The sequence below is a fragment of the Pelodiscus sinensis genome, chromosome 6 (assembly GCF_052426305.1).
Source record: "Pelodiscus sinensis isolate ZL-2025 chromosome 6, ASM5242630v1, whole genome shotgun sequence".
NCBI lineage: Eukaryota > Metazoa > Chordata > Testudines > Trionychidae > Pelodiscus > Pelodiscus sinensis.
The window spans coordinates 107,377,616-107,397,986 of NC_143057.1; the positions used below are offsets into that span (position 1 = coordinate 107,377,616).

Sequence of the window (20,371 nt, forward strand, 5' to 3'; positions counted from 1 at the left end):
GAATACCCTGCTAAGGGAAAGTGTATAAGCCTAGAGTGGAAAACCTTTTTTGGATCAGGAGCTGCTGACCTACCAAAAAAAATCATTTGGGGGTGGCATATAACTGAAAAACAAAACAAAAATCCCCAAAACCTCACTGATGTGGCCCCTGACTGAGAAGGAGAAAGACACTCCGCACATTCCCCTCACACCAGGGGGAGCCCAACCTAATAGATTGTGTATGGTCTAGCTCTGCAGTGGGGAAGTAGGGGGGCCCTGATACTCGTGGGGCAGATCCAAGTGAACTGGAGGCCGCATCTAGCCCCTGGGCCTGAGGTTCCTCACCCTGGTATAAGCAGACACACATTTAGATACTATAAGATGCAAGAGGCAAAGAACACAATCTTAGAAATATTGAACATCAATGCTGTGGTGGTGGTATTACTAAAGGATATGATGATCCCATCCAAAGAGAATTTCTTCTCAATTTTAGGAAGGATTTTTGAGGCTTCATTGGCTACTTTTAAGTATTCATGGCCACTACATGCCTTTTAACAGCTGCAATGTCTTCTACAACATACACTGGGCCTTTCCTATCTGCCCTCTCACTACTGAGGTACTTGTGACAAAGGTCATCCTATTGGGTTGGGGAGCACATCCTGGAAAGTCTGCACTGTGTCCAGGGAATGTGTTTGCTCTTCCAAATTTTTTTTCAGAAGAGCAGATGCGCTCTTTTGGAAACCCTGTATTCCTCGTTTTATGAGGAATAGGGGCTCTTCCAAGAGAGGAGGTTTTTCTGAAATTTGGCCCTGTGTAGATAGGCCAAATTTCAGAAAAGCCTCTTTAAAAAAAACATTGGAAAAAGGTACACAAATTGCAGAGTGCAATTTGAATACCTTTTTTCGAAAAAAGGCAGTCTAGACATAACCTCTACGTGTCACTTCTGAGCCTGCCTTCTTGTCTGTTAATCACAGAGGATGTATCTGGACTACAGTGTTTTTTCGAAAAAAGTAGCCTTTTTTCGAAAAAACTTCACCTGCATCTAGACTGCAGCTGCGTTCTTTCGAAAGTAAATTGAAAGAACGCGGCAGTTTTTTTGATCACAGTAAACCTCATTTTCAAAGAAGAACGCCTTTTTTTGACAGTACTCTTTCAAAAAAAGGCACTATTGAATGCAAACTGTGCTTTTTCGAAAGAGAGCGTCTAGACTCTCGAAAAAGTGGTTCACTTTTTCAAAAAATCTGCTTATAGTCTAGACACTCTATTTCGAAAGAGTCTTTTTTGAAAGATTCGTTCGAAAAAGCCTCTTTTGAAAGAGGCTTGCAGTCTAGACATATCCTGAGACTTTAGAACGCTTCTCTGTATTTGTTTTGAAAGCATTTTTTTGCTCATTTTTAAATTGCAGGTTCAGAAGCTGATCTCTGTTCAACTGTATATCCTCTCCTTTGTAACGTCTCAGAAGTTACTTGGGATAGGAAGGGTTATGGTTCTAGGAGTGAATTTAAAACCAAACAAACATGGAGCTAATTTTGTTTTCTCATCCAATGTTTATTACATTTCAGTAGAATTAGGTCATACAGAAGGCTTGGATTATCCAGGAAATGTATAATTTCCCTTACTGTTTCCTTGAAGCAAATAAATCTAGTGGCTACTACCAGCTGCTTATAATTTTTTTTAAAATGATGATATTAACCAAATAGGTAATGTTTAAAATTATGTTTGTTTTTGTTTTCCTGAGCTGCGGATCCTAAAGGCAACAGATTTTAGGAGCTTAATACAAAGATAGATAACCCCGAGGAGAGACCCTGACAGGAACAACACAACATCCAGTAAGTATTGCTGATACCAAGACTGCTGAAATGCATAAGGCTGAAGGTGGGCTCCTCCCCTTACTCGGAGGACATGTTCTATCCATCGTACCAGGCGTTGATCTGGCGGGAGTGGGTGGGAGTGATGAATTGTGCTCAGAGACATAGCTGCGGATTTATACCTGTGTGAAGAGATTAAAATGCAGACTCATGGTTTCAAATGATCATAGTTGAAAGCACAGTCAAATGCAGTTCTCACCTACTGCTCCTGGGCTAAATTAAAACAACCTGAGACCCTTTACAGGACCTTTCATGGTCTCATCCCTGCACTCTCGCTCAGGCTCCCTTTGGGGTGGCAGCAATCAGAGTTCAGATGCCCGGGGCAATTCACAGCTATTTGTTAAAAGGGTCATGCTCGCTTGAGTCTGAGTAGTTCTCTGCATCTGTATGGCCAGGGTTATGCTAAAAAGTAAGCTAGACCCAGCTATGTCAGTTAGGGGTATATGAGGTTATGCTTCTGAGGTTATGTCTACACTACATGCTTCTTGCACAAGAAACTTTTTGTGCATTTGTGCAAGAGTTTGGGGGCAAAAACTTCTTGCACAAGAGCACGTCCACACTTCAAAGCACATCGCAAAAGGCAATGTGCTTTTGCACAAGAGAGCGTCCATGCTGCATGGACGCTCTTGCACAAAAAAGCTCTGATTGCCATTCACAGAATGGCCATTAGAGCACCTGTGCTTTTTCCCAGAGGGGTGTCTTGCACAAGAAACACCTCTGGAGCGTCTACACTTGCCTTTTTGCACAAGAACTCTTGCGCAAAAGGGAGTTATGCCTCGTAAAAGGAGGTTTACCTATGCCGGAAAAAGCCCTCTGTTCTGCCGTTTTACTCTTAATTTCCTTGCGCAAAAGCACATTTGAAGTGTGGACGCTCCACAGGTTTTTACACAAAGTCCTTGCATTATAGACATAGCCTGTGTGATGTGTTTAAGCCAACCTAACTCCTGATGTAAACAGCAGTAGGCAACAGAGGAGTTCTTCTGTCTGGCTGGAAGAACCTCTCTTATTACTGGAGTGTCTACACTGAAGCACTTACAGCAGTGCAGCAGTGACACTTCTAGTGAAGACGTAGTCTAGGGTTAAGAAACAAAGCAGTAGTTCTGATCTCCTCATGGAAATCCAGGAATGGAGCCTAATGCAAAGGTTTGTAATGTCAGTGCCTTAATCTAGACCTGCACAAGGCACTTCAGTCGTGAAAATGTAAGTGTATTTATTCTGTTTTAACTTTAGTATTAAAAACACACACAGAAAATCTAATGTAAAGAATCATCATTTGATAACTCACTGGTCTCATTTTCCACAATGTTTGCTTTCAAACCTTGTAATTTTTTAGACTTATCTTTTACCCTATTCTGGAATGGTCCTGTTTTGAAGGGCCATATTAATAACCAATATATGCAATTACAACAAAACAAAAATCTCTGAACCTGCCACTGCCTTTTGAACATCTAAATTGTTATATGGAAATTTTTGGCACTGTCTTCAGTGGGAGCAGGAATGGATTATAAATCAGCTTTCTGAGGACTGTTCCGATTGAAATCAATGGTAAAAGATTCGGGCCTTAAATACAGTTGGGAAAATTCAGATCCATAACTTGCTGTTGATGCAACTCCATTGGTAGGAGCAATGGTGGAACCTGTAGTTAGGTTTTAAAATACAGGGGTGGTGGGAGAGCAGAGTTTTCTTGCCTCTTCTCCCCAGTTTGAGGAATCAATGTTTCCCCACAACTCTGCTTCCTCCTTGGATGGAGAGGTGGGATCTCCCCCATCCTGTTTTGATCTACTTTAGCAATGGCCCATAGGAGACCATATGGTGATAAAAGTGCCTGCATTGTGGCTATACTACAGCTACTGCTTTTGTTAATAGTAGTGGAGACTTGTAGATCCAAACTATGCCAATGTAGACTTCATACCACTGACTTCACAGGGAATAGATCAAGGCATAACTATGGACAGGAACATACCTTTTATCTTCTATAACTTGCTTCATTGTGCGAGTGAATATGTCAGTGGTAAGCTGGTCTATTCGCAGAGCAATGCCCATTTTTTTGGCCTCTACTCGAACCATGTTGTCGTACTGGTCTCCAAAAAGGGGTATTCCCACAACAGGGACCCCATGATAGATAGATTCCATCAAACTGTTCATGCCTCCGTGGGTAACAAGTAGACGAGCCATAGGATGTCCTGGCCCAAACCAATAAAACATGGTATGTCAGTGGTTGACATTTTGCAGCACTTGTATAGGTTTTAAAAGTAATAATTCTTGTGATTTCTATTAATAAATGTATAGAATGTGTAGCTTTGTAACCACATTATGTATTACTTGTAGCATAATAGTACCTAGAGTTCTCAGTCAAAATCAGGGCCCTGTTGTGCTAGGAACTATACAAATATAGCATGAGACAATGCTCTATCTTGAAGAATTTATAATCAAACAGATGAGACAGTCAGTGAGTGGCAGAAGACAGATAGAGGGATTCAGTATATAGTTGGTAGTTTGGTAAATCTGTCTCTTAAAACTTGTGAACTCTAGTTAGATTTATATAATTGTGCCTCAGTGTATATTGAATCAGCCATTTGCTAACAGGGTCTGTCACATACAGATGGAGGGCTGTTGCATGAACATCCATTCCACGCTCACTAACATTTGAATAGGTCTACCTTGGCCATATAGTGAGTTGTCTAGAGAGAGTAGCTGAGGCTTTGTTTACACATATTAAAGTTTAAAATGCTGCTGCAGCAGTGTTGTTATGGTTCTAGGTAAACCACCTCCATAATGGAAGTTGCTAACAGCACTAGGAGCATGACTCCCAGCACTGTAGCACTATGTACACTGTAATTTTACATCACTGTAACTTGATGTGCTTGAAGGGAGGGGGTTGTTTCATATCCCCCGAGCAAGAAACTTACAGCACAATAACTTGCCAGTGAGGATAAGCCCTGAGGCAATAAAGTAGCTTTTTGAGTTTGGACTTGATTTGGGAGGTAGCCAAAAATGGATCACCTGATAGAGCAACTTGATTAATGAGGGGGCTCGGAAGCTGACCAGGAAGTCACCTGGCAAATCATGGGAGGGACAAAAAAAGGGGCATGTGATATCCCCATGTGATTCCTCCACATGACTCCTCCCTACCCCACCCTCATACCTGGGGCCCCACATTTTCCCTTTCCCCTCCCCATTGCACTTCATCTGGGTGGGGGTTCTGTTCTCCCACTGCACCAAATACAGATTTCTGAACTGCAGGGCTCTCTGGAACCTCAGCAGCAAAAGGGTGGCCCCATGCCAGCAGCTCCTCTGTGCAGCTGTGATTACCCCTTGCCCTGTCCACTGGTGAGGCTATATAGACCCCAGACAGGAGAAGTAGCTGCATGGAAGGGCTGGCTGGGGGTGGCATAGACACACAAGAGGAGCTTCTAGCATGGGCCTGTCCGGAGGCCCCACATTCTGTTCCCTCATTGCTCTGGTTCCCTGCTGAATGTGAGCCCTCAAGGCATCTGGGGAGGGGCATGTGATCCTTCTCACCAGGCAGTGCCCACTGACCAGATCAAGACAACAAGGTTGGACAGGAGGAAGGAAACAGGAAAGAAGGGTCTTGGGACCATGAAAGCATTGACCAAAATGCAAAAGGGCCTCAGACAGGTGGGGACATTGAAGGCGTATTTTTGTGTGTGCAGGTTTTGTTGTGTTTCTGCAGAATCTGTTAGTCTGTGTGCTTTGGTATGAGTGAAATGTGTGAATGTGTGTTTTCAGAGCATATTCTACAAAGCCTCTGAGTTCCCTCTTTTACTTGTCACGTGTCCCCAAATGGACTAAGCTGTAACTGGAGTGTCTATGTGCGTGGAGCTCTGGGCTAGCAGGTTTAAGCTACTGAAGATAATTGAGGGCTTCAGCACCAGTCTTGAGGATTTGCTTAATTTAATGAAGAAGACCTAACAGAACAGCCACTCTATGTACCACTGAGGCTTTGTCTAGACTACAATGATCTATTGGAAAAAGGTACACAAAATGCTCTCCGCAATTTGCGTACCTTTTTCTGATGTTTTTTTTGGAAGAGGCTTTTCCGAAATTTGGCCCATCTATACCTGGCCAAATGTCAGAAAATCCTCTTTCAGAAGAGTCCTTCTTCCTCGTAAAAGGGGAAAAAAAGGAGGAGCAGATGCGTTCCCTGGACGTGGCGGAGTTTTTCCAGGATATATCCAGTATCCCAGAAAAACACCGTAGTCTAGATGCAGCCTGAGTGCTTTATCCTGTTCCATACAGTTGCAGGTAAAGATACTGAAGTTAATGTAAGATACTCTCACATGAGCTAACATGTTACAAGCGTGACGAGACCTGTGACAGAAATATACAGATGGAACATGTAAATGCAACTAGTGAAAGTTTCTGGGTGAGGAGAGGTGGGGGTATTGCAGAGAGGAAAATCCTGAGCAGATCGTAAGTAAGGCAGGGAATGGCTTCTAGTCTTTATTACAACATCCACACTGTCAGCACTGAGCAACAGACATCTTTTCCGTCTGCTACCCCTATGGGGGGGCGAGTTTCTAATAATAGTTCCAGATGGAGAACAGACAGTTTACATTGTATATGCACCACCAAACCTGCACTCGGGTATATTATGACAAGATACATGGATCTACTGATCCTAGGCTGAATGAGAGCCCTTGGATATGCAAAGGATATAGCAAAATAAACAGACTTATTTCTTATTTATGCAGACATTAGTCTGTTCACACAAGCTGGAATATTAGTTTTAAAACCATAAAATTAGCTGCTCATTCCCTATTTAGCACTTCTGAGCCTAACAAGTTATGAGTCATGTCCTGTTCTTATGGAAGAGAATAGGACTTAAGCCTTCATAAGACAGGCTGAGGCTGTCTATACCAATGGATATAGCACTGGAAACCTTTACAGGATTCTGATTTGCCTGAATACGCAAGCACATTTCAATAAAGCCTAATGTCAGGATTTCTCCCATTGCTTTCCTTACCTAACAGATCATTCTGAGGGAGCCAATCAGCAATTTTCACATTTGATGCCAGTTTCAGCTCTTTAGGCCATTTGGAGTACTGACACCTCCAGATCACTCTTTGGGAAAGGTGGGCAAATGCAGCATTCATCTCCTGTAGTACTTCCAAGTGCGGGATTGAGGATAACATTGAGCCCAGTGTCACAATGATAAAACCATCTTCTGAGTTTGCTATAAAGTCTTCAAGCTCCTGCACCAACAAAACACAACCTTTAACTCCTAAAATAACTTCACTTGCATCAAATACTGTTGTTGCAATCTTTAAATGGCTTTCACTAATTTGTATGTTCTTATTACAGTTTTTCATTTTATAATGTTTTCAATCCAAGAATCTCAAAGCACTTATCAAACATTTTAAATTCTCCTCCTAAGTAAGGTAATCATCTATCTGTAAAATGGGTATAACAACAATACAACACAAACATAATAATGTCCATGTTTTCCACTGTAGCTTCTAATCTGGGTGTTTTAAATTCTATTTGAGTGAGATATATCTAGGTGCTTCTTTTATCAGGTGCTGCTGTGTATCCACCATGACCATTAACTTCATCTTCCAAGTTTACTCACCTGAGAAAGTGGTTTGGAAGGCTTGGCCAGTAAACCTCCAATATACACAGTATTTGGAAGAAGCGGGCGTGCAAATTCTAAAGAAAAGTCAGTGTTATAAATCCATAATTCTGCTTTTAAGTAGAGCTCAGATAAAAAAGTTCTGGACTCAGCAGTGAAATGCTCCTTGATGACACTTTCAAATTTGGCTTGGGCTTGATTTTCTACTATGATTGAAACAAGAGACATTAGACAGTTCTTCACACGGCACCAGAAGTCCATGTGATCGGTTAGGTGGGAATGAAATACTGGAACATAAGACAAGGGGCTAGGAATCCCAGCCTGTGGTCCATTAGCAAAAGTTCCAGGAAACACCGCAACAAAAGGCAGGTCTAGTTTCTCTGCAACCAAGAAGGAACAGGGATTAAAACCATCTATCACTGTTATGTCAAATTTTTCATCCTTCAGGGAGTTCAGGGTCTCTGATTCATTTAGTATGAATTGACACTGGTAGGCCAAATGGTTCATGAAATTCATATAATGGCTGAGGTCCTCTCTGTGGAGAAAAATAAGACCACTAATTAAATAATATAGTTTAAGCCTAACTTATTTTCCACACAGGGCTATAGTCTCAGCACGGTGCTAAGAGTGTTGTTATCATTGATTAATCTCTGCCATGAAAATTTAAATATAGTAATATCTAGCTCTTCTATATCCCTTTGTAATCGATAGATCTCTATTACAAAGGAAATCAGTATCATGGCCCCCATTTTACACATAGTGGGACATAGGCACTGGGAGAGGAAGTGCCTTGCTGAGGATCACCCAACAGGCCAACAGCAAAGACCCCAGATCTTCTGTCCAATGTTCTATCCACTAAACACAACGCACCATTATTGGGTTTAGTGTGTGGGGCTAGGTAGTGTTTGGTGACCTGTGATAGACAGATCAAATGACATGATCTATTGGCCCCTTCTGACCTTAAACTTTATGACACCAGAGGAAAGAAATGTAAATGGTAACAAAAAGGATCAGACACACTCAGGCACCTCTCTGACACCTGATATGAGGCTAATAAACATGCAGAGCAATTTCCCGTTTGTGAATGAGAACTGTGCTTAATCTTCTGCTTTGTCAACTTATTTAAAATGCAGTAAATATAGCGATTCAGCAATGACAATTATTTCTGAATTATTTAATTAAAAAATGTTAAATTAGCCATGAATTTTATTAGCTCTCAGTGATTTGACCAGCTCCGGGTGATGACTTTTCACCTTTCAGGGAGGTCCTGCCCTCCATAAATGAGTAGGTGTGTTTTGACTGATTTGGGGTAATCACAAAGGAGCTGATCTATATGATAGATCTGAATTTTCCCAGGTTAATCAGTGTAATTTTTTCTTGCAGCTGATATATCCAGGCATAGATATTGTATTGAACTGGATGGGTCTGAGAGACAGAGAGAAATGGAGTCCAGTCACTCAAAAACTATGTTTGTAAAATCCCTCTTCAGTATCCCAACTCTAATAAACAAGAAACTGATTTTTTTAAAGCTAAGATTAGCAAAGCTTTTCCCAAACAGTTTAAACTCCTTAAGAAACTATGCATAATAATGATGAAGTAATACCTGCCCATCAGAAAATCCTCCATGTTGTCAGCAAACCACTTCTCATATACATTGAGATAGTCCTGGTTGGCAGACCAAGCTGTAATTTGGTAGGTATCTGGTCTCTTATATTTGAGCCCTATAATATGTATGATTAATAAATAAGAAATTTTCCATAAGCATACCTGCATTTAATACAAGCTTATTTTTTGGAATAGTGTTTTTGGAATATAAGATTAACAAGTTCTAAAAAATGTAATCCTACTGAGAAATTAATGCTTAATGTTGCCTGACCAACCTAATTGCTTTCTCTAATGAGATAATTGGCTCTGTGGATGTGGGGAAAGTGGTGGGCATGATATCTTATAGAAAGCTGGCTAGATCCTCTGGCTCAATGGGTAGTGATCATCAGCTCACTGTATTGTTCCAGGGGTCAGTCCTGCAGCCGGTTTGCTTAACATCTTCATTAATGATCTGGATGATGGGATAGATTGTATCTTCAAAAAGTTCATTGATGATACTAAGCTGGGGGAGAAGTGTTATACTTATAAGAAGCACACAGGATCTGTTCCAGGGGAAAGGCAATACACCATGTTTATTGCAAATACAGCATGTGCACTCCCACACACAAGCAAACACGAACCCACACACACACACTTTGCAGCTGGTGTTATAGTTACTAGTCTTACTGGTGTTTGTGCCAGCCTAATGGCCAATTGGGCTTGACATGAGGAAAGAGCTGGATTCTGTTGGCTGCGTTCTGATGCTCTGCAGTTGTCTATTCAGGAGTAACCCAAAGCTTCATGGCTACATATCCCAGTTTTATGGTTGCAAGTCCCAATTTTAGTTTTTGCTGTGTCAGGGTTGAGGTCATCTAACTGTTTTACCTCAAGGCTATCTCCATTGTCATGCTCCATTCAGGTGTGTGCCTTTTGCTTTAGAGTCCTCAGTTCTGCCCTTTTTCTGCCACCCTGAATTTCAGTTGATGCCTGAGTTCACACCTCCTTCAAGGGCACCATTTTGGGAGCATGGGGGGGGGGGGGCGCAGCTGTGTGCCCCAGGAAGTGGCTATCTTTTCATCCCATTCCCCAGATGTTAAGGGAGCGAGGGGAAAGTGCTCTCATTCTGTACATGCCTCTCACACCTGGCTGGTGAACTCCCTTCTGCAGCCAGGTGTGAGAAGAATGCACAGAATGCAAGTAATTTCCCCTCACTCCCTTAGTGTCTTGGGAATGGAATGAAAAGCTAACCATGTCCAGGAGCGCATGGCTCCTGCCCTCTCTATCCTCTTGAAATGGCGCCCTTGCACTCCTTGTTACTCATTCTGGTGCTGGAGTCTTTTGTCTCGTCTTCCCACATTCACATATTCCTCACTCACACAAAGAACAGTTTACTTCAGAGAAAGCAATTTCTCTTACAAAGGAACAGGAAGGATTTCTTACAGGCTTACAAAATTAAAAAGATAATTTTAAACAATTTCTTACTAATTTATTATACCTATAAACAATTTCTTACTAACTCATAATACCTAATACAGAATATGTTTGAATACCTAGTAGCTGCTATAAAAGCTTATAGCAGTTGCTAGGAATTCAACAAAGCTTATGAAATAAAATCTACATAAACATACAAAACAAAGCTAAATCTATATAACTATAGCAGCAGACTTACTTGGCAATGCCTGGGTTCTTTAGGGCAGAGGCTTGGGGATATAGGGAGGGTGCAGAAGGCTGGGGGCCAGGAGAACATTTTGTCCCCCCAGTCCCTCTGCCCAGCTGGGGCCAGTTCTCCTCCCTCGCAAGGCCATCCACCAGGCCATCCAGGTCCTGTTCTCTCACCATAACCTTAGCCCACTTGGGGCCTGTTCTCTCTCCCCCTCCAAGTTACCCCCTGAGCCTGCCCATGGCCTGTTATGTACCCCAACTCCAGGCCACACACACCCAGCCTGCCCAGGGCCTATTCTCTCCCCACAGCGGCTACATCCCCAGCCCGTAAGGGGACTATTCTCTCCCTGCTAGTTATCCCCCCAGCTTGCCCAGGGTCTGTTTCCTCCCACCCCAGGCCACACACCCCTCCACCTGTCTGGGGCCTATTCTCTCCCCCTACCCCACCCAGTGCCTGTTCTCTCACCCACCCCAGGCCACACTCTAGCTCAACTGCCTGTTGCCCAGGATCTGTTTTCTCCCTCCCACAGGCCACCCCCCCCCCCCAGCCTGCCTGGGTCCTGTTCTCTCCCCCACAGGCCACCCTCCCAGCCGACTGAGGGCTTGTTCTTAGGGTTGCCAGGTGGTTTCAACAAAAATACCAGACACACTTGACATTACATCACAATCTACATTACTTCTTATTTAGAAAATATTTTCTCAATTTGTTTCCCGAACAGAAAGCTCAAATACTGGACTGTCTGGTTCAAAACCGGACACCTGGTAACTCTGCTTGTTCTTTCTCACGCAGTCAATCCTGGGCCTGTTTTCTTCCTCTCCCTAAGTCCCCCAGCTGCCAGTGGCCTGTTCTTTACCCCCCTACCCCCCAATCTGGTGCTGTGGCCAAGGGGTAGGAGGGAAGGGAAGGTTTCAGGGTGGGGGAACTACTTACCAGTGGGCTGGTAGGCAAGATGGCAGAGCACCAGCCCTGCTGACCACTCCCTTTGGTGCTATGGCAGTGCCCAGTGGACATGCTGCAAGATAGCTCTCCCCTCCGGGCTCACTGCCCTCCCTAGCCACTCTAATATCACGTGCCTCAGAAAAGCAGCCCCTCTCTTTGAATGTTATGGGAAGCTGTCCTGGGGCTTCCAGTTGTCTTGGCACAACCAAACCCTGACATTGTGTTAAGTTGGGAGACGAGGAAGCTGCATACCAAATTTGAGGGTTCTACCTCTTACAGTTTAGGAGTTCTTGAACAAATGGTCTTGCAGAAAGACACACAGACTGACAGACACACACTAAAAGATAGATTAGATTAGATAAAATAGAACAAAGCTATAAAATAAAGCCTATTTTACTACTACTATGTGTCAGGCCTACAGAGGCCAGCTATGCTGCAGGGTAGGGATAGAGTCGAGAGTGACCTAGACAAATTGGAGGATTGCGCCAAAAGAAATCTGCTGAGGTTCAACAAGGATAAGTGCAGAGTCCAGCACTTAGGATGGAAGAATTCCAAGCATTGTTACAGGCTGGGGACCAACTGGCTAAGCAGCAGTTGGGCAGAAAAGGACCTGGGGATTACAGTGGATGAGAAACTTGACTATAAGTCAACTGTGTGCCCTAGTGGGCTGCATTAGTAGGACCACTGTCAGCAGATCTAGGAAAGTGATTTGTTCTCCTTTATTCAGCACTGGTGAGGCCACTTTTAGAGTATTGTGTCCAGTTTTGCCCTCCCCACCACTACAGAAAAGATGTGGACAAAATGATGAGAGTCTAGTGGAGGGAAACAAAAATAATTAGAGGGCTGAGGCACATGCCATATGAGAAGAGGTTGAGGGAACTAGACTTATTGGCTACGTCTACACTGGCATGATTTTCCGAAAATGCTATTAACTGAAAATTTTTCAGTTAAAAGCATTTTCGGAAAAGCATGTCTAGATTGGCAGGATGCTTTTCTGCAAAAGCACTTTTTGAGGAAAAGCGTCCGTGGCCAATCTAGACTAGGTTTTCCGCAAAAAAAGCCCCGATCGCCTTTTTCGCGATCGGGGCTTTTTTGCAGAAAACAGAACTATGCTGTCTACACTGGCCCTTTTGGGCAAAAGTCTTTCGGAAAAAGACTTTTGCCCGAATGGGAGCAGCATAGTTTTTCCGGAAAAGCACTGATGATTTTACATGAGATCGTCAGTGCTTTTCCGGAAATTCAAGTGACCACTGTAGACAGCTGGCAAGTTTTTCTGGAAAAGCAGCTGATTTTCTGGAAAAACTTGCCAGTCTAGACACAGCCATTTAGTCTGCAGAAGAGAGGAGTGAGTGGGGATTTTATAACAGCCTTCAACTGACTGAAGGGGGATTCCAAAGAGGCGATTCTCAAAGGTGGCAGATGATAGAACAAGAAGCAATGGTCTCAAGTTGCAGTGGGGAGGATCTAGATTGGCTGGCTAGTAGGAAAAACTATTTCACTAGAAGAGTGGTGTGGCAAATAGATTGCTAAGGGCCATGCTGGAATCTCCATTATTAGAGGTTTTTAAGGCCAGGCTTGACAAAGTCTTAGCTGAGATGATTTAGTTGCAGTTTGTCTTGATTTGAGCAGGGGGCGTTAAACTAGATGACCTCCTGAGGTCTCTTCTAATCCTTCTGTGAATCTGTGATTCTATAAGAAATTTGAAAATGAATTTATAATGGAAAAGATTAAGGACCTTAAATATGAGAAAAACTATAAGAATGATGAGAGCCTAGTTTGCACTTGCTATGCATACACTTTTATTACTTAGAATAGAATATGGATATTACTTTGGGTCATAAGTTTTTCTTAGAAAGGTGCCTTTACCTGGGATCATTAGAACTCCTGTCTGTAGTAACATCCTGACTTCATGACCTCTATTATGCAGCACATTTGAGATTTCATCCATTATAAGATAATGGCTTCCTCCTATGGATTAAACAAAAACCATGACATATTATTGAATACAATTACCATTGCAATATGTAGATAATTCTGGCAAATATAAAGTTTGACTTCAAACAAAGCAACAGGAAATTGAGACGTTTGCAGTGATATTTATAATTTTGCCATGTAAACAAGCTAGATTGGGTTTCCCCCCCCCCCCCCCAATGGTAACCCCATTTGAAACAATTGACACAACTGTGTTCAGTGTTTTTAAGACCAATGTGTTTCTACTTTTATTTTTAAAATTTTACTTCTACAAACTGTAAAATGCCAATTTTATAGACTCTTAATTGACAACCCATTCCATCCCCAAACCTGGCAGCTAATGCACAAGCTCCTGCTTCTGTCCCAGTGTTTCTGCCAGGACCCACTGTGTCTGAAAAAAGACTTTAGGCTGGGCAATCCTACCTGCCCCACACATAATCACCCCATTTCCTCTGCTGCAATGACCACTGTAGCCCCTGCTATGAGTCCCAATCTTATTTCATGTGTATAGGGGAAACCATTCTGGGGTCTTTCTCTCACTACTGCAAGAGTGTTGGAGGAGTAGAAAATACGAGGGGGTGATAGAAAAAATCCACCCTTTGCCCACACACAATATTTCCATTTAAGGGGCACTAGCTTGCACTTCCCCCTTCCCGTTGCTCTTTTGCATTGGTTCCATGCCCACTTTTGAGTTGAATGTGGCATATTAAGGATGGTGTTGGTATTGCAATTCATCAGTTTGAGAGTTGGGGTGTGTGGAGTGTGGTGTTCCTCATCCAGTTTGCAGGTCTCAGGGCACTCTGTAGTAAAGCATGTGATCTGGGATGAAAGCAGCAGCCAGTATGGGAAAAAACAGCCTCAAACAAGGTGGGTGAGTTGTGCCTTCCTGCCATACAAAGCATCTTACTCTATGTGTCTCTGCTTTTGGTCAGGGTAAGTTCTTGTTTTGGGTTCTAAGAATAAAAGTAGTGCCACCTTCCAGCCAGAGTATTTCATGTTTTTAATCTAATTTCTCTGCCTGCTGGAAAGATAACACTCTACTCCCATAGGCTGACCCAGGTTTTCCTCCTCCAACTCAGTGGATTTGCAGAAGAGACTTCTAGCACTGCAGCATCCTTCAGAAAGCCATAGGTATGTGAGGGGCTCATGTTTTGTAGTGTGGATGCATCTCAGCTCTATCCAAAGCCTCTGAAAAACCCTCGAAACATTGACGCAGACTTAAAGAAAGAGGAGAAGCTACATTGACAGATCCCTGATTCCCAGTTCTTTGTTCTCCTATAAGCTGTAGAAGGATAGGCTCAGAATCTTTACTCAGGAAAAGTTTGCACTGAAGAACGTCAGAATTGGGTTCTGTGTGCTTGTATTTAGTCTGGGTGAGTGAAAAGAGGAATGTGAAAGGGTTACTTTGGTTTTATTTTCTCTATTCTTTTTTCTTTGTTAGTCTATGAAATAACAGAGTGTGTGCTGTTCCTGGGGCTGGAGTGAGGCTCCACCCGGGGATATTTCCTCACAAGTTCAACTTGCTGGTTAAAAGGATATTTGCTGAAGGCCCATAGGATCTGAATTACTGATGCCAAAATTGCTGTGCATAACAACTGTTTTGCTGTAACCTCAGTTTAACAGTCCTCCTTATTGTATGACAGAAATAACACTCCTACCTTGGCAACAAGTCTAATGATTGGCAAAGTAATCTGGGGAGAGTTCACTTGGCTAAATTCCCAGCTAATGGAACAGCCATGACATTCCAAATGAAATATTGCAAAAAGGCAAAGTAAACAAAGGAATACATATTCACTCCCATTCCAGAGTAAGAATAGATCTGAATGCTGTGCAGTAATGTGGATTTTTAAAAGATTACATAGAGCATTGGAATACATGTCCTGTAAACAGAGATCACAGTATGTGCCATGCTTAAGACTTCCCTCGGAAGTATGTTCCAGTCAAAGTGTCTTTTGGCCAGCTAGTGTGAGACTCCTCCGAAGTATCAATTCTGCTCTTTCCCATTGCTACCTACTCAACCTTCTTCTTTTCTTATCTCTGAGAAAAACACTCTCCCAGCTTAGGCACTCCTTTAAAAGCATGCACTGCTAACTGTCCCATTCAAGAGACCAAAAAGTCCCTTATAATTTGTCAGAGGAAAACATGCATGTGCTTTAAAAAAGCTTGGAAGATTATGCAAGACTCTTGTGCAGTGCTGTCCCTTGGCTATCTGAGCACTCACCGATAAAGGAGAGAATCAGAATCTTGAAGGCTTCAGGGAGTAGGAATTGCAGGAGGAAAAGCAGAGCGAGAAGTGTCCATCTCCCTCCAGCCATCATCCTGCAGCAAGCCACACCTCCAGAGCACAAAAAGCCAGACTTCCCTGGATTCTGTCAGCCGACGGTCAGGGGGGTGTGTGGGGTGTGTGTGTGTGTGTGTGTGTGTGTCCGAGAAAAGGTTTAACGTCCGTGCCTTTACCACTAGGACCGGGGTCCCGTCGCGGAGGGCAGCCAATAGGCTGACAGACGCCCCAAGTTTATAGGAAGAGCTTATTACATCTCAGATTTCAGCTGCTAGGATACAGGATCCCTTCACAGTGGGCAGTCTAGGGAAGACTGAGAGAATGCCCCAACGGATCTGTCCCCTGGGAGGGACACGATCCAAAACTCCCAAGCTCTTCCTATACCTGTCCCTTATGACCGGCTGAAGTTCCTTTAAATTGTGCTTGGTTCTGTTACAGCAACTGAAGGAGTCAGGTTAAAACTTAAACAGTTACAGGTTTATTAAAGAAGCTTATAAATCATATGGTTACAATGGCTATTGCTCTATATTTTTAATTGCTAGCAAATACAGATTTTAAAAATGGTTACAAAGAAAATAAAGATAGAAAATAGAAATAATGGTACCAAGTGACAGCTTAATCTTTAAAGAGCTCTAAGTCTATGTGTACACTTAAGACAAAGGACACATCCAGGTACAATTTTTACCCCTTTCTGTGCCTCTTGACTCCAGCAGGTCAAGCCAGGGCCGGTCCCTTAATTCCTCGATGAATACGAACCTCAGGAGGTCAAACACCTAACCTGACCAGCAGATTGATGGTAGATTGACACTCAGAGTAAATGTGCTGCTGGACCCATCTTAATACCCATAGGGGCCCGTATCCTCTTTCTTATCTAAGATACCAAATTGTACTGGTCTGTCTTTGTGATGCCAGTTCTTACAAGCAAGTTTCAACTTAATTTACACTTTCAAGAGAGAGAACTAAATTGTGAGTACTAGACATTTTTTTTACTGGGTGAGAGATTCCTCCCCCCGTGGACGGCTGTGTGTTCGTATCAATATGGGATTCAGTCAAGGGCACTCCTCGGCAGCCTCTTGGTCAGCAATTGGTGTATCTCTGTTTACAGCCATTCATGGTCACAGCAGCCTGGGCCTTCTGTTCAAGGCTTACTGCTCTGTGTGCCCTGCATGCTCCAGGCAAGCAAAGATGGATGTTACGGGGGGTTCCTGTCTGGCTACAACCTCTCACAATGCTGTGCTGCCAGACTGGAGTTAGAGAAGTACATTATGCCTTTTGTGAGACAGACAGATGGAAATCTTGCCTGTAACCCATTCAATACTTCACTTGGGTTTGCAAAACAACGAGAACAGTGAGCAGCATGATCCAGATTTACAAGCATGATGTCTTCTTGATCTAATTGCCTTTTTTGCCTCTTTTTTTCCTTTTTAAATTTGAAACAGAGTTGTGTTTGGGCTAAGCCTCTGTAAAGATGTTTTAAAATAGTTTCCTGTAGCCTGATATATAGATTAGATTACCTAAGAATTCCCAGTGTCACTTGAAAGGTTGAGAGATCTTTGTCCCAAAGTCAAACCCAGTATTACTAAAATTACTATATAGTGAGAAACCCCAATGTACACAGCTGCAACAGTCACCCCTTTGGGAACTCTTCTATCTTTACAGATAGTTTATTAATCCATTAGCTAAGTCACAAACACACTAATTCATAAAATAGAAAGACTACACAATGTACATGTGAGCATCCACATACAGCATCCCTTGCAGGATAATCTGAAATGTTGTCCCTTGTCTTCCTCATCACCTTCACCTTCTCCCTCATCACCAATCACTGTCATTCTGACACTTTCCAAAGTCTACATCTCTCTCCCCTTGCCCGCAGGTTGGGATGCAACTTTTATAAAATGTTGTGCTGATGCCTTCATGTCTAATACATATTAAGTAGGAGTTCTGCCCCCCTCCCCCTTCCTTATTTGTATTTCCTCATCCTACCAATTAACAGGTGTGTTGTGAGCAAGATACGAGGGCTGTGTCTAGACTGCATGGTTTTTTTGAAAAAATTTCACCTGCGTCTAGACTACAGCTGCGTTCTTTCAAAATTAAATCGAAAGAACGCGGCTTTTCTTTTGACGGCGGTACTCCTCATTTCACGAGGAAGAACGTCTTTTTTCGAAAGTGTTCTTTCGAAAAAAGGCGTTCTTGAATGCAAGCAGGGCTTTTTCGAAAGAGAGCATCCAGACTGCCTGGGTGCTCTCTTTCGAAAAAGCATTTCGCTTTTTCGAAAGAAGAGGTTGCAGTCTAGATGCTCTTTTTCGAAAGAAGCTTTTTTGAAAGTGTTCTGTGATTCTATGAAATATTGAAGTATCCTTCTTCTGCAGGGTACTATGTTAATTATGTCAAATTATCATATACGTCAATGTATTTTCATGGCATTCTTGTGGTTAGATGGTCCATATCAGGGGTGGGCAATAAAAAAAATAGTGGCCCACCAGGGTTAGTTTCTGGCAGGCAGCTACTGTTATATTTGCATATGCTTCTGATGGTACTGGGTGATCGCAGCTCTCATTGGGCTCAGATCGCCATTTGCAGCCAACAGGAGCATCGAGAAGCAAAGCGGACCAGGACACTGCTGCCAGCCGCTCCACAGGCTGCAAAAGGTGATCTGTGGCCAACGAGAGCTGCAGTCACCCAATACCTACAGAGACACAGGTAATTATAGAGGTGGGGACACACCCTGCATACGGCAGCTGGTCCATGAGCCAGAATTTGCCTGCCCCTGTTCTGGGATATTCAGCATAGGAAAATATGGCTATGGGACACCTGGTAAAATTACTCCTATTCCAGCAGGTTCAATGGCAATCAATCAGAACTATGCAGTGCAAACATTCAAATTAACATCAAGTTGACTGAGCCTCTGTTAAAAAGAAATACTGAGTAGCTGGATTCTTTTTATTTACCTTAGCATTAGGGTTCTCCCAGGGAGAAGTGACACCCCCACCCATATCTCTCACACAGGGAAGGTGGCTTACCAACCTGACCCTCTGTACCTGGTGCTCTCTGCCTTCCACACATGGCTGGGCCCCTGACACGGTCCTGGCATCATGTCCTCCCAAGGCAAATGGGGGGAGGAGCACACAGGATCACATGCCCTCCCTCCTCACCCAGATTTCTGCCAGAGTTCACACCAGAATGTGGCCAGCAGCAGTGCAGCGAAAGGCAGAGAAGAAGCTGCCCTAATGGTATGATAGTTCTGTGGTCTGTGCTGCCCACAGTTGGATTCAGACAGTGCTCAGTGGCCAGTCAGTAGCCCATAAAGCCCTTCCTTGTAAGTCACAGAATTATAGATCCAATTATAGATCCAATCTGGTGAAGCAGAGCGTTTATAAAAGGTGGGTCTATACATCCATGATCATTTCTGCCCAGCATAAGGGAGCTCTTTCCTATAGTTAGTTCTGGACAATGATAATAGTGGAACACCGTTGTTACAATGACTATAAAAGCCACTGGACCAGGGCATTTCCTGGGGATTCATGATTTCCTTTAGAATGACAAATTGTAATATGTCCTCCCTCCCCCAAACACACACCCATAGGGCCCATGGGTCACAGTGACGCAGCTACCAGCTGATCCCTTTGTGCTGAGGCAAGATGGGTTGGCAGAGAATAAAGTCTGCACTGTTGTTGCCTACACTGTAGCTATTCTGTGGTTACACAGGAAGGAGTGTGATGGCTGAAATATCAATGCTTTCTGCCCAGCTACCTTTGGGTTCCTCATTTTGACCCTGTGACTGGCACTCTCTCCCAGTTTTTTCATTCTTTGTCTCTGGTGGTGATTGTGTGCAGTATGTGAGGTTTGAGGGTGCACGAGCTGCAGTAGCTTGAAGCCATTTGGGGGGCATTCCAAGTGCTGTGGCAACTAAATGAATCTTCTTTTGGAGGTTTTTTCCTCTCTCTTAGGCCTCTACTGGAATTTAAACATTATAAAGGGGGTTTACAATGGCTTGGATTCAATAATTCTCTAACCAGCAAATGATTAAAAGTGCATTGATTCCTGATTACACAACAACTTAAAATCAATTGCCAGGTGAGAAAACAAGGCATATATTAAATCTTGGTAACAAGACATAGATGTTGATGAAGAACAAATTATTTGTTAGGATGCAGAAAACATCACTCTAATGTTTGTCCAAGAAGCCCAGATAATTTCTCCACTCCTTACAGATTCCACACTTGCATTGATTTTAAATAGCTTGCTTTGCCTTTAGGTGACATTTTGGGGCAGGAGAGGGTTCAGAAGGATATTACAGCTCTCGAATATGACACTGCTTGATCTAGTTCACTGAGCTGATTTTTTTCAGACAATAGGTCTCTACTATATCTTACTGTAATTAGAACATTTGTGTCTAAACTGAACAGAGTGTGATGATTTTTATCATGTCCAATCTTGTCTTTTCAGTTTTCTTTTTTTCAGTGGGTTAATGAAATCCTGTCATTTCCTTA

At 43.0% G+C, this 20,371-nt stretch overlaps 1 protein-coding gene across 1 annotated transcript; it reads right to left on the bottom strand.

Annotated features, from left to right (window-relative positions):
* Window positions 1–1,506: 1,506 nt before the first annotated feature.
* UGT3A2 (UDP glycosyltransferase family 3 member A2) lies at window positions 1,507–16,187 on the bottom strand. Its single transcript, XM_006116765.5, has 7 exons — window positions 15,819–16,187; window positions 13,493–13,594; window positions 9,044–9,161; window positions 7,441–7,975; window positions 6,835–7,063; window positions 3,811–4,030; window positions 1,507–1,969 (listed from the first exon to the last, which is right to left on the bottom strand). Exons 1-7 carry the CDS (start codon window positions 15,913–15,915, stop codon window positions 1,693–1,695), a joined length of 1,578 nt encoding a protein of 525 aa, XP_006116827.4. The 5' UTR covers window positions 15,916–16,187; the 3' UTR covers window positions 1,507–1,692.
* Window positions 16,188–20,371: the final 4,184 nt, after the last annotated feature.